At 46.0% G+C, this 14,428-nt stretch overlaps 1 protein-coding gene across 2 annotated transcripts in view; it reads left to right on the top strand.

Moving 5' to 3' along the window:
* Positions 1-434: 434 nt before the first annotated feature.
* The window catches only part of USP10 (ubiquitin specific peptidase 10), a 75,774-nt gene continuing 61,780 nt past the window's right edge, over positions 435-14,428 (top strand). Inside the window, exon 1 of one of the 2 annotated variants that reach the window (XM_081806303.1) lies at positions 435-570. In XM_081806303.1, coding sequence (XP_081662429.1) covers positions 550-570 — 21 coding nt within the window. In that variant the 5' untranslated portion in view covers positions 435-549. The remainder of the gene's footprint in view (positions 571-14,428) is intronic. The other variant, XM_081806304.1, reaches the window with a different exon arrangement.

The raw sequence follows: 14,428 nt of genomic DNA, 5'->3' as shown, positions 1-14,428 counted from the left end.
GGAATGAAGAGTGAATAAATGAATGAATGGACGGAAGTGTTATCGCCATCAACAGGGGGACTCTTCCGGGGCCTTCGGCGCTCACTTGGGAGACTCCGGCCTAGGGAGACTTTGCGGCTCCGGGGCCCGGGCCGACCTCAGGCTCCGGACTGTCCCGAGTCTCGCCCAGCACCCGGGTGGCCTCCTAGCAGGTGAGAAGCCCGGACCGGCTGGGCGATTTGGCGTTATCACCTCCGTCCCCCGTCCTTTGCCTTTCCGGCACCGCTGCCGGGGCCCGGGACCCCCAGTGCGCCGCCCGGGGCCCGGCAACGCTGAGGGGCGCGGGCTCACAGGCCACCAGGCCGGCTCCCGCCGCGCACGCCCACCTGTCGGCCGCGCAGGCGCAGCACGCGCCCGGCGCGCCCGGCCTCCCCGCGCCCCGCGGCGCTCAGCCAGTGCGCAGGCGCGGCGGCCGATGCGAGTGTGTATGTGCGGGCGAGAAGATGGCGGCGGCGGGGGAAGCAGCGTGAGGAGTCGGACGAGCGCCGAGGCTCATTGAAACGGGCCGCCATGGCCCTCCGCAACCCGCAGGTAGCCGGCGGCCCGCGTCCTGGGCAGGAGCGGCCCCAGGCCGCGGCGAGCGGCGCCGGGGCGGGCGGGCGCGCCCTGCCCGGAGCGAGCGTGTGGGAGTGGGGGAGGGCGCTGGGACACGCTGCCCCGGACTAGGCCCCGGCCTCCCGCCGCCGCCGCGCCCCGGCCGCCCGCCGCCGCCCCGCGCGGAGCCCTCAGGGCCTGGCCGCGGGGGAGCAGCGGGGAGGGGCGTCGGGCCGCCTGCGGAGGGCACGGGGACGCGAAGGGGTTAATCTCCGGGTGGACCGCGGGGGAGCTGGGGGTGCGGAGGGGGCCCTGGGCGCCCCGGAGAGGCAGCCGGGGAGGGGGTGCTTCGGAAGGCCCCGCAGCGGCAAGGGCCCTCCAGGCGCTTGGCTCGCTGCTCCGCGCCGAGCGGGACCCCAGGGCGTGGGGGTGCCTCGCTGCCCACATGTCCCCGAAGGTTGCTTCCTCAGCTTGATTGACCGCGGGGGGTTTGCTGCTTTTCTGGTTTATGGACTCGAGTCACCGAGGAGCAGCCTTAGGTTACTGTTGCAAAGAGAACTGGAAATTGAGTCGCCAGGACCGTACTTTTACTTGCATCAGAGTGACATCTTTTGCACGAATCCATCCCAGCCTGGCTGACACTAACGCGCCATGTCTCAGCTGTATCTAAAGTTTAGGGGCCGTTTATTATAATGCCGTAGTGGGAAGAAGGGTAGAACGCACCTTTCTCTTCTAGGGAGATGTACATAAGTATAGAGTCGAGCCCCCGCCCCCCATTACAATTACTTTTGTGGTATTACAGTTACTCATGTGGTGTTATCTTTCAAGTTTGCTTTAGACCCCTGGTTTTTTGACATCTAATCCCTAGAAATTACTGCACTTTATACCATCCCAGGGTGCTTTCAAGTTAAATATGGGAAAGTGAAAGTAGCTACTGGGAAAACTGGTGGCCGGTAAATACTAACCCTCTGTAAATTGGTTTTTCTCGCTCTTTAGGAAATGAAGTCGATTTTAATAGCTATTGTAATTAATGTGTGTCGTGAAATTTAAAACGCGAGAACCTTTTTTTTTTTTTTTTTAATGAGATCTTACAGGAGGCTGGAATTCTGTCACATTTTTGGTACTGTAGTTTGCAGTAGAAGTTTTCCCCTTTAACTTTTTGTTCGCTTGTACATCTACTTTTGTGAGTATTTAGTATGGTTCTTTGAACACACAAAAAGGGGTTTAGTGTTTGAATAATTTTTACACATGTATACTTGACAGATTTTCTTAAGAGATTTGGTATTTGCTGCTTTCTCAACTTAAATATTAATGTGCATAGCTCATTAAAGTTAGTAAGAACAGGTACAAGATTGATTGTGGGCTGATGTGTAATGTAATATGCATAGTGATTTTGGGAAACGAAGAAAACATGTTTAGGGATAATTCAGTCCATTGTTTTTTTTCAAGATTTTATTTTTGTAAGTAGCCTCTACACCCACTGTGGGGCTCGAACTCACAACCCCGAGATCAAGAGTTGCACACTCCACCTACTGAGCCAGCCAGGTGCCCCTAATTCAGTCCATTATTATAAGCATCCATTAAAATGCAAATTGATTGAAATGATAATTAGCTGTGACGGTATGTAAACTTAATTGTAATTTCGTTTGCGTTCATTGTTCTAGTGTTTATGTTTTATACTACAATATTGCTTATACACATCTTTAGAAAATTGCAGTGGCCGAAGTCAGCTGAACATAAATATTAGTAACTCTTTGAGTTTATTCTTTTGTTGGGTTTATTTTTAAGAGTGATCTAAATGCTGGTAAGTTCTAGCATGGAGAAGGTGGCAGAGGATTAGTTTGATTTCTCTTAATTTTCTTTTTAAAAGAATAGTAATGAAAACAAGTAATGAAATCATGTGACAGGCTTTCATGGTTGTATCCTGCTTGAGTCAGGCTGAGCATTTTAAGAAATTTGTTTTCATTCAGTTACCTTTGGTCCTGAGGATCCTGCAGCGTCAGTGGTCATCCATTCATTCATTCAACAAATAGTGATCACTTACTATGTGCTAAGCAGGGTGTTAGTGTATTACTTGTTTACAGTTGGGCATGAAAACCACAAATTAATAGTAAGGGTTTTATAATAAAATTGAATTGTTACGGGTACAGTTTCGAAAATTTATATAGATTATATCCTGTTTCCCTATTACTGATTGAATCGGTTCCCTGGATTGAAGTGAACCAGTGCAGAACTTGGAAACATTTCTAATGCCAGTAGCTTTCAACATTTTAACAAATACAAAGGATGAACTTTACAGTTGAAGTGTAAGTACATCTCTCATTTATGAATATTTGTTGTCTGATGAAATGATTTGGCATAATTAGTTTGAACTGACCAGTTTTCCCTTAAACCAGAAGAGGTTTTTGTGGTCATTGAAGTTGTTTGTAGTGAGATTCCCTCAACAGCGCCTCCTACCCCCTGTTTGAATATCACCGGGGCTGCTTCTGTCCTGGTCCTCTGAAGCGGGCTCACTCCAGTCTTTTCATTACCTCACAGTAGCGGATCCCCCACATTTTATACTATGGAATTTCTTGGATCCAATTTACAGCATATGGCAGAGTGTTACTGTGTCATTGAATATCTGTTTATAACTGACAGCTCTATTAGTAATTCTCAAAAGATACATTTTTATCAGAGTCTCACATAGCAGCTGAATTAAATAAAATTATCTGAAATGCAGGATATTTGGAGATCCTGATTTTCCTTTGCACAGTGACAGCAAAATACCAGACATGTCCTAAGACTAGATATGCCATTTAAAGTTTGTGAGTTGATGGTTGCTGCTCTGGTTTACAGAGTAGCAGTGCAGGTGAGGTGTGTCCAGGGCCCTGACCTCATGCTCTTGAGCCATCTTGTTGGGACCACTGTTTATTGAAATTACAGTGAATGCTAAGTGGATCTGCCTCATTCCAAATTCCTCTCTAGAGCAAAAGTTAGGACGTACATTACAGTGCACTTTTATGTGGAACCCGCATGATTTAAATAGTGGTTCACATAGGAAAACTGAAAGGAGGAAAGGATTACAAGGTTTAATGATTATTTAATGACAAACCTCGTGGCATCTTTACTTTGTGCCATGTTCGGAGTGTAATATTCAGGTAATTGAGAAACGTTGTATCATCTCTACTTGAATTATTAGTTACATCAGGGTTCTTTTTTGTTACTCTTTGTGTTTTTACTGATTGCAGACATGTGAGTATTTGCTGTTAATGGATCTGGTTTTTCAAGTGGATTATTAAAGGTGGTTGCTGAGGACACTTCTTACTGATAATACACTAAAGCATGAGAAATTGTAGGAAGAGCTCACTTTTGGATTTGTAATTAGGCTGTTACATTTCTATTTACTGCCTCCCATGCAAGTATCAGAGTGGCACAAAACAGATAAATCTGTTTGAAGTGGAATTTATTGGCCTCGGGCCATTGGATTACTGTCATTTGTCCCTTTAGTGCTACTTCAGCAGTGTAGATGTTCATTTCCAAAGACTTACGTATGCTTGGATTGCAGTTTGCCCGTTTATTGAAGTGATCCCTCCCCCCACAGAGGTCTGTTTGTGACCATTTTTGTCACTACAGGCTGGATTAAGGACTAGTGTAGGTGACATAAAGGTAGCTCGTGGGGTATGTTCATAGTATTTGTTTCAAGGATCAGACATCATAGAATCGATCATAAACCTGGGTGAGGATCTTCAAAATGTAGACTTTCCATGAGCTGGCTCTTTTCTGACTATTTGAAAGCTCCTCATCCATGACCCCATTCCAGCAGAAGACCTGAGAAACCAGAATCTGTTGGCCAATAACTCCATTCTGCCCTCTTGTCTTGACACATACGGTTCTCTGGGTGCCCTCTTCTGGGCGTAGAGTGGGTGAGGTATAGAGTCGCTAGAGGTGTGGCTTAGGACTGGGAGAGTAAGGTAGTGCAGGGAGGATTAGAGCATATGTTCCTGGAGTTTTCTTTTCAGGCTTACTGGAGAATTGTTAGATGGTAATGTGCAGGGAGCGTTACCCCAATGCCTGCCGCCATGTGTCCACGTGCTACTCTTGTGATTCTCAGACCCCTCCCTTTTGGGCTTTGTCTGCAGCTTTAGTGGTTGTCATTCTTCAGATTAATTCTTAATTTATGTTTTTGGTATCGGCTTGAGGGACGTCTCCTAAGCCTACACTGTCTGATTCAAGAGTGTCATAACTGATGCACTACAAGTGAAAGTAGCTCCCAGTAGAAAGGCTGGGATCCCCACTCTTGTACCTTCGGTACTTGATTTTTACATCTAGTTGCCTTTTTCCTTTCCTCCCGCTTTCTTTGCTCCCTTTTCATCATATATGATGGTGGCAGATTTTCTTACCCCATTTGTTCTTGTTTTAGGAGGGAAATTTTTTCGGGGATCCTGGGTGGCGCAGTCGATTATGCGTCTGGCTCTTGGTTTCAGCTCAGGTCATTTCTCAAGGTTGTGAGATCAAGCCCTGCGTCGGGCTCTGTGCTCAGCATGGAGTCTGCTTGAGATTCTCTCTCTCCCCCCTTCTGCTTGTGCTCTCTCTCTCTCTCTCTAAAATAAATAAATAAATCTTTAAAAAAAAATTGTTTCATTTCTCTGTACTGTATGCAGACAGCTTGCTGGCTGGGGTGGGAAGGGCAGAGTGCCGTGAATGGTGCGCCCCCCTGGAGCTGTTGTTCTGAGATGAGACCTGCTGGTTGTGCTAGAAGTGGTGGGGACAGCTTTCCAGACTATTTTCTCCACTTGGGTCTCCCACTGTCCACAAAAATGGTGGTTTTGCATTATTATGAGTACATGTCACAAATACTTGTGTTGTAAAATGTATCGAATAAAGCTAGATGTCTGTATAAGTTACATTTGCAAGCCACAGACCTCCTGAAATGGAACTGCTCAAGAACATTTAAGATGATTCTGTGTAGAAAATTTTGATTTGCATTTTGGTGTAACAGGTTATAGTCTGCATTGTTTACTTGTTCTCACAGAAACATGATGACATCCTTTGCCCTGGATATAAGGAGTGCATTTTAAATTTTATTATATTCATTTAAATTTAGTTAGGACTAATTAACTTACGAATTTATTTGGTATTCTAATAACAAGAGGATTTTAGTGTTTTTTTGGGTTTCTCCTATTTTAGACATCTTATAACTCTAGAGAAGCAGTGCCTCTCTTGAGAGACTTTCATCTTATGTCATTGAAATACTCTCCCTCTTCTTTCTGAAAATCTTAATTTTTTTTCCTTTTGATATGACTTGTTGAAGCTTTAGGGGAAATGGAAGAGAATTTGACAGTGAAATTTAATTCTAGAGTTTTTTGTTTTTTTTTAAGGTTTTATTTATTTATTTGAGAGTTAGAGAAAGAGAGTGCGGGCGAGGGAGAGCGCAAGTGTAGGGGGAGGGAGAAGCAGGCCCCACCTCCGTTCGATCCCAAGAAGATTCCAAAATGGTGGGGTCATGACCTGGGCTGAAGGCAGAAGCTTAACTGACTGAGCCACCCAGGTGCCCCTATTCTGGAGTTTTTTGAGTCTTGCCCGGTGTTGTAAAGTATGTCTCTTGATATTTTAAGTAGTAATTCCACTTAGATGGCTGCCAAGATGTGTATATTTATTTGAGACCTGAAGTAGGTCTTCTGAGTAGATCCCATGATTGGACAAGGAAGAACATATTAATAATAAAACACTAAATGTTACAGTAATCAACATTTGAGGAATGTTGTGCAGTGTGTAAGCTTCATAGTTTATAAAGTGCTGTACCTTGTTTGATCCTTATGGCCACTGTGTTGTCATCACCGTTTTACAGAATGAAGTGAGACCCTGACGGCTTGTGACTTGAAGTCCCATGGCTGTCGAATGTGTGATCAGGGCCTTGCAAGCAGGCCTTTGGACTTCTGAATTCTTTGTTTTTTCTGCTTTGCCAGACTGCTTTTCTACAAGAGACTGGTAAAGACATAGGGCTTCACATGGTGACTTTGCCATAGCACTTCCTCAATGAAAGTTTACGGAATGGGTGAATGCATGAAATAAAAATTGAAATGTTTAAAGATTTTTTTTTAAGATTAAAAAAAATTTTTTTTGACAGAGAGAGACAAGGCGAGAGAGGGAACACAAGCAGGGGGAGTGGGAGAGGGAGAACAGGCTTCCCACGGAGCAGGGAGCCCGATGAGGGGCTTGATCCCAGGACCCTGGGATCATGACCCGAGCCGAAGGCAGACAGAACCGACTGAGCCACCCAGGCGCCCCTGAAATGTTAAGATTTTATTTATTAATTTGAGAGAGAGAGTGCACACATGAGCAGGGGGAGGGGTAGAGGGAGAAACAGACTCTCCGCTGAGCACGGAGTCCGATGTGGGGCTCCATCCCAGGACCCTGAGATCATGATCTGACCCCAAATCAAGAGTTGGATGCTCAACCGACTGAGCCACCCAGGTTCCCCCCCTTCCAAATTGAAACGTTAAAGATAGTAATCTTACTAAGAGTTGCTAATACGTTATTCATTACTAAATTGTGTGTGGGGTGTGTCTGTATTGATTTTGGTTTTTTTTAAAGATTTTATTTATTCATTTGACAGACACAGCGAGAGAGGGAACACAAGCGGGGGAGTGGGAGAGGGAGAAGCAGGGTTCCCGCGTAGCAGGGAAGCTGATGCAGGGCTGGATCCCAGGACCCTGGGATCATGACCTGAGCTGAAGGCAGATGCTTTTTTTTTTTTTTTTTTTTAAGATTTTATTTATTTACTTGAGATAGAGAAACAGAGCGAGAGAGGGAGGCAGAAGCAGACTCCCCGCTGAGCAGGGAGCCCGATTCAGGACTCGATCCCAGGTCCCTGGGATCATGACCTGAGCCTAAGGCAGATGCTCAACTGACTGAGCCACCCAGGCACCCCTGAAGGCAGATGCTTAATGACTGAGCCACCCAGGCGCCCCAGTATTGATTTTTTTAAAACACAAACTCCAGAGGTGATATATGTTTTCCATGCTTTTTTCTGCTGGGCGTTTTTGTTGTTCCATTGTATGGTCCGTTTAGCCAGATGGTCACTGAGCTGAACTGTTTGGAGCAAATCTTGTTTTTAAAATTTTAGAAGGCATGTCTTCAAGCATAGTAATTTTCTTCTTTTTACCTGATTTTTGCCAGGGAATGGAGCAGATATTCTGGAGGTTAAAGTATACTGAGAACTGTGGAAGTGTTCTAGAAATTTCTGAGTAATAAAATGTCCAAACACTTTTTTTTTTTTTTTAAGAAATGGTATTTTGAAGAATTCAACCCCTCAGTTACAGCAGCCATGCCATCCAGTTTTTGTATAGTAAAAAGAGATCTGAATCAAATTCAGATTCTTGTCTCTTGGTCCCCCCTCTTCACTAGAGGTTATTGAGAGGATGAACCTTTCCTTAGTTGGAGAGATTGGTAGGTTACCAGCTCGAGTGAATAGTGGGGGAATTGGTAGTTAGCCTGGGTTTTCCCATCTTTTATTAAAATCAGGTTTTCTTCTCCCCCCCTTTGTTTTAATCAAAGTGCTACAATGGCAGAAAATAAAACACTTTCCCATTGCCCACCTCAGGTCCCTCTCCCCAGAGGCAACAGCATTCAGCCACTTCTGATTCTAATCAAATGCAAAATCAGGTCTTCCAAGGGTAGCATTCTGTTTGATTTGGAATTAATGTGTAGGCTATCAGACACTTTTATTCAGAACCACATATAAAGGACTTTGTATCTTTTGTGATTGTTCAAACAAAAATTTCTGGCGCCTGGGCATTAGGAATATAGAGCTGAAGAGAGTTCCTGTGCTTCAGAAAAAGTTCACAGGGTAGCAGAGGGGAGAGAAACAGGCTTAATTGGTGAATCCTGATTTCGGGTGGTAATTCCTGTAACGGAAGTGTGAAGAACATTGTCAAGAATTTTCATTCATTCATTCATTCAGCAAATAGTTATTGAGGGGCTACTGTGTACCAGGCACTGAGGATTCGGTGACAAGCAAAAACATTGTCCCTCCTACCAGGGAGCTTACTGTCTGGTGAGGGACACAGTTGCTGATCAGATAATCACAGTAATGCATGTGTCATTCCAAGCTGAGAAGTGTGTCCCAAAGGAAGGGGACACAGCGTGTTGGCATGGCCTGGGGAAGTCAGGGAAGTGTTTCCCTGGCAGTGGCTCCTTAGGGGAGATGCACTGTGTAAGACAGTGCGGACTGCCTGTGCATAGGCCCTGTGGCTGGAGGGCATTGAGAGCACATAAGAGGACTCAGAGAAACCCTGTGTATGCAGAGCTCAGTGTCCTAGAGGAGAGGCGGACCAGGGTCTGTCCAACCTTGTAGGCTTTCTTAGGTGTTAATGACTTTATCCTGAGAAAAACCTGGAAGGAGGGGCTTATATAGCATGGAACCACATAGCCATGTTGCAGTGTGGGCTCACTCTCTGACAGCCCTGTGTAGAATAGACTCGGTATAATGGGGTCACAGTGGCCATCGGAAGATCAGGTAGGAGGGTTTCTGGATTTTTGTTTAGAGAGTGTGCAGTGGGGACATCTGAATGGCTCAGTCAAGTGAAGCGTCTGCCTTCAGCTCAGGTCATGATCCCAGTGTCCTGGGATCAAGCCCTGCATCATCGGGCTCCTTGCTCAAGTGGGGAGCCTGCTTCTTCCTCTGCCTGCCGCTCCCTCTGCCTGCCGCTCCCTCTGTACTCTCACTCCCTCTGTACTCTCACTCCCTCTCTTCCACGCTCTCTCTGGAAATAAATAAAATCTTTTAAAAAAATAGGGAGAGTGCAGTGGAGAGAGGTGGCATGGCTCAAGAGATGTTGAGGTGGAAGGTGGATTGAACAGGAAGAGTTCAATCTGACTGAGTGTCCGGGAAAGCTGGGAAGATGCTCTTCTAAAAAGGTGACGTTTGGGCAGAGAAACAAGAGGACAAGGGCATATGGGAGAGAGTATGCAGAGGAACCAAGTCCCAAAACCTGAGGCTTGTTTAGGGACCCGGGAGAGGTTTTTGGCTGAAATGATGTTTAGGGTGAAGTGATGGGGCAGGAGTCAGAGGAGAGCTGAAGGACCTCGAGAGAGTCCAAGCCAAAGACTGCCTTTGATCTTGTAAGCAGGTGGGGGTCTATGGGAACCCACAGTTTTTGTAATAAAACCACAGGTTTTAAAAAGTGGTAGTACCACTCTGTGTTAGCATTGCTGGTGGCGATGGTTTCCAGGGGGTTAGTTGAGGTACTTCATGGGCTGTCAGAGGTTTCAATCTTTTGGCTGTCCTCCAGATCTGGGAATATTCAGCACTTCTGCTCACTTCAGCACCCCAAGCATGTTAAACCCCAGAACTTTGAGGGGAAAAAGGTAGGGCATTCTTTTGGGGACATCTGAGGCGGATTAATGCAAGGCAAATAGCTCTTTTTTTTTTTTTTTAAGATTTTATTTATTTATTTGACAGAGAGAGAGACAGCGAGAGAGGGAACACAAGCAGGGGGAGTGGGAGAGGGAGAAGCGGGCCTCCTGCCGAGCAGGGAGCCTGATGCGGGGCTCGATCCCAGGACTCTGGGATCCTGACCTGAGCTGAAGGCAGACGTTTAATGACTGAGCCACCCAGGCACCCCTAGGCAAATAGCTCTTGACTGTCCTCAGTGGTAGAATTGGATGGATTTGTTAGGGAAGGCCATTTGGGGACATTATTCACTTTATTTTGTGGGGGGGAGCATCTTTATAAAAACAAGCATTTGTTCCTTCCTTATGATCCTTGGAAATAAAGAAAGTACAAGAAACACATGTCAACCATAGTGTCTCACAACCCTGAGGTGACTTAATGAGGTTAATAATTTGAAATGCTTCCCTTCAGTCCTTTTTATAGTAGATGTTGGAAATTTGGAATCATCCTATGTGATAGTATTTCTTACGTTGTGACTCTTGGTCATAGTCTTCTCCTTTGGGAATCATCTGGCACCCTGATGGCCAGCCAGACCTCCTGGGCATGGCTTCTTGTGGGCAGGCCCCCAGATCTGGGTTTTAGGCAGTTCCGCCCGGATATTGCAGCCACGCTCAGGTTTCAGAGCCTCCATATGGCTTTGTTTTCAGCTTGTTTCACTTAACTTGTTGAACGTTTTACCATAAGATTAACTAAATCATATTTTGGATAAAATTTTTTTTTTTTTAAAGATTTTTTATTTATTTATTTGAGAGAGAGAGAATGAGAGAGAGAGCACATGAGAGGGGGGAGGGTCAGAGGGAGAAGCAGACTCCCTGCCGAGCAGGGAGCCCGATGCGGGACTCGATCCAGGGACTCCGGGATCATGACCTGAGCCGAAGGCAGTCGCTGAACCAACTGAGCCACCCAGGCGCCCTATTTTGGATAAAATTTTTTAACTCATTCGGTCTAGGTTAGGTATGAACAACAACAAAAATACGTGTACATACCGCTGTGAGAGGTGATACTATGTAATTGTAGCACTGAGTGCGTGAAAAACCTGAAAATTTTGCCCCTTTGAAGATCTGTCACATTGGGACTTCAGATGGGGATTTCTGACTAATTCCTTTTCAGCAACATTTATCCAGCTCTTGCTGTGTGCTAGCGCCTGTGTTGAGGTTTGTATGGGACAAAAGTATCTTAAGTACAGATCCATTCCCCAGAGCCGTAGAGCTGTTCTGCGTTGTGGGTGGGACCCAGTGTGGACGGTGTGGGAACAGCCCAGACTGCCGCACGGCTCATTCGAACTGTGACCATCTCATGTCCCAGAGAGCTGGGGTGAGCTTTTTGATTCATCCTGAAGTCTGCTCGTAGTCAAAATTTCTCTGAGGTTGTATGTACAGTATTTAGCCAATTTGTTTTCAGAAATTCTTGTTACCCTTTTTTGTTGCCGGTCATGGATTTGTCAGTTTAGGAAATTCTTGCCTCCATTTCTAAACAAACGTGCTAAAATAATTTTTTTTAAAGATTTTATTAATTCACTTATCTTAGAGAGAGGGCGATAGAGGGAGAGAGATCGACAGAGAGTGGGGGAGAGGGGCAGAGGGCGAGGGAGACAGTCTCATGCAGACTACATGCGGAGCTTGGAGCCCAAGTGGGCTCCATCCCACGACCCCAAGATCATGACCTGAGCCGAAATCAAGAGTCAGATGCTCAACCGACTGAGCCACCCAGATGTCCCTAAACTAATTACTCTTGGTTCCATCTTTTTTTTTTTTTAAAGATTTTATTTATTTATTTGACAAAGACAGAGAGGGAACACAAGCAGGGGGAGTGGGAGAGGGAGAAGCAGGCTTCCTGCTGAGCAGGGAGCCCGATGCGGGGCTCGATCCCAGGACCCTGGCTGGGACCATGACCTGAGCCGAAGGCAGACGGTTAAGGACTGAGCCACCCAGGCGCCCCTTGGTTCCATCTTCTTATTGAACTCTTGGCTTTTCCTGCCACAAATGTATTATGAGTTAAGTGCGAGGAACACAAATTTTAAATTTTAAAATTTAACTTGACTAGTGTTCAGTGAGAAAGAGTTAAGAGCGTTGTGTTTTGTTTTTTTTTTTATCTGAGAAGCATTCTCTACAGTTTTGGCTGGAAGCTTAGCTGACTATAACTTGAACTTCACACAGGATGACACTGTAGCAATAGCCTAGTGACTGGTCTTGGACACAGAATTACCACAGCTGAGTTTGCAAAGAGTTTACTACCTCTTATCCCAGGGCACATGTTGAACAAATAGGCTTTTCTTTCTAGGGTGGACAGAAAGTAAAGTACATTGTCATTTTGTTTCCTTTTTTTTTTTTTTTGTAAAGATTCTTTTAATTTATTTATTTGATGGAGAGGACACAGCCAGAGGGGGAACACAAGCAGGGGGAGTGGGAGAGGAAGAAGCAGGCTTCCCGACAGGCAGGGAGCCCAGTGCAGGGCTGGATCCCGCGGGACTCGATCCTGGGACCTTGGGATCATGACCTGAGCCGAAGGCAGACGCTTAAACAACTGAGCCACCCGGGCGCCCCTGTCATTTTGTTTCTTTGACATTGATTTCTTTTTGGGTTGAAAGATAGATTTGAATTAGCTTTGGTAATTAGTCCTTCACTGTCCTATGAAAAAGGAAAGGAATGCCATGTATGTATTGTGCACAGTGAGCTTTGAGGCCCCTGTGAACTTTGATTTTGTAGATGCCCTGTCTTTCCTCTGTGAGTCAGTCAGCCGTTCATGGAGGCCTGCAGCCTTCTGGGCCCTGTGTGGGCACTGTGCCCAGAGAGGGCCCTGCCTGGTGGAGGGGAACACCACACACGTGGTTGTCTAACTAGAGCCTTGGCAGTTGCTCTGAATAAGGACCCTCGAGTGACCTGGTGGCGCAGGAAGGCTTTCTTGAGGTCTGGTTCTCCTCCAGCACCTCCACTGTCAGCACAGTGTCTTGCCCCTGCTGTGTGTGCAGTGGGTAAGTTATTTGACGGAGGAACCAGTTGGAGGAAATAAAGAGAACACCTGGTTGTCATTCAATTTGTTCAGGACTGCATATGGGTTTGTTTTGGTATTTCTCATTCTGGAAATGAAGATTAGGACCACAGTGTGCAGAACCGTGAGGGACGGATTGGTCCTCCGTAGAAATACCTTTTAGTAATGACACCTGAATAAGGATAGACTGCTGATGAAGTATTCAGATTGATTATAATGTCTGCATTAAGAATGAGTGGGTGGTGGGTGCCTGGGTGGCTCAGTCGGTTGAATATCGTCTGCCTTTGGCTCACGTCATGATCCTGGGGTCCTGGGATCAGGTGCATCAGGCCCCTGCTCAGCAGGGAGCTTGCTTCTCCCTCTCCCTCTGTTGCGCCCCCTGCTTGTGTGTGTGTGCGTACGCTCTCTTTCTCTGTCTCTCTGTCAAATAAATAAATAGAATCTTAAAAAAAAGAAAAGAATGAGTGGGTGGAGCACCTGGCTGGCTTAGTTGGCAGAGCATGTGACTCTTGATCTCAGGGTTGTGAGTTCAAGCCCCACATGGGGTGTAGCATTTACTATTAAAAAAAAAAAAAAGAATGCATGGGTGATCTCTAAGCATCTTTTAAGGTTTTTCATGGTTCTCTTTATCTCTGTTGTGTAGTTTCTTGAATCCAGGTGACTGACTTCTGTATCAGATAATCCGGTATTTTGTTTCATTTTCTGGGTTGTCTCTCAGTGATGTAATCCTGAGATCAGAGGATAGTTACTGATGCCAGTACAGTGCTTTCAGCCCCCCCCCCCTCCCATACCCTGTTAGTGGACCATGGCAGTCATCCTTTGTTGACCCGGTCAGAGCAGATGCCATTAATTCCTGCAATTCAAGAGCCACAGAGCTGTCAGCCTTCCAGGTAGAGAGCCTAATTGTATGTCAGAGATGAGCATAAGTTTAACCAGAGCAGGGATTTCTTTGATTTGTTCACTGATACATCTCCAGGGCCTCGAACATATCAGTGCTCAATAAGTATGTATTGATGAACAAATTGGTGAAAGATACAGCACAGTCCATATATTGAGGAAGTTCACAGTTGAGTGTGGGAGAGACTAATCAACTTAAAATCTAGAGTGAGTAACTCCGCAGGTTTGTTGGGAAAATAGTTGGTATAGCTGAGACTCTGGAAGTGACAGAGTTCTATGGTGTGAGAAGTCCTCGAGGCCAGAGAGAAGGCCCCTGGTGCAAGAGACTCCAGTGTGCACAGCGGCGTGGAAGTGAGCAGAGAGAGCTGCGGCACCAGCTGTGGGGGGAATTTGCTGATGGGTCTGGCTAGGTAGGTGAGTGCCAAACCCTGAGCGCTTGTATGCTCTGCTGGAGCCTTTTCTCCTGAAGAGTTGTGGCAGGCTGTTCCTAGGGACCAAAATCACATTCCCATTTTAGAGAAAGTGCTGTGGCGG

Source organism: Leptonychotes weddellii, chromosome 16 (assembly GCF_054177405.1).
Source record: "Leptonychotes weddellii isolate Sample4059 chromosome 16, ASM5417740v2, whole genome shotgun sequence".
NCBI classification, from domain to species: domain Eukaryota; kingdom Metazoa; phylum Chordata; class Mammalia; order Carnivora; family Phocidae; genus Leptonychotes; species Leptonychotes weddellii.
Note: the sequence above shows the minus strand (reverse complement) of the source record. Positions and strands in the feature narration are given on the sequence as shown.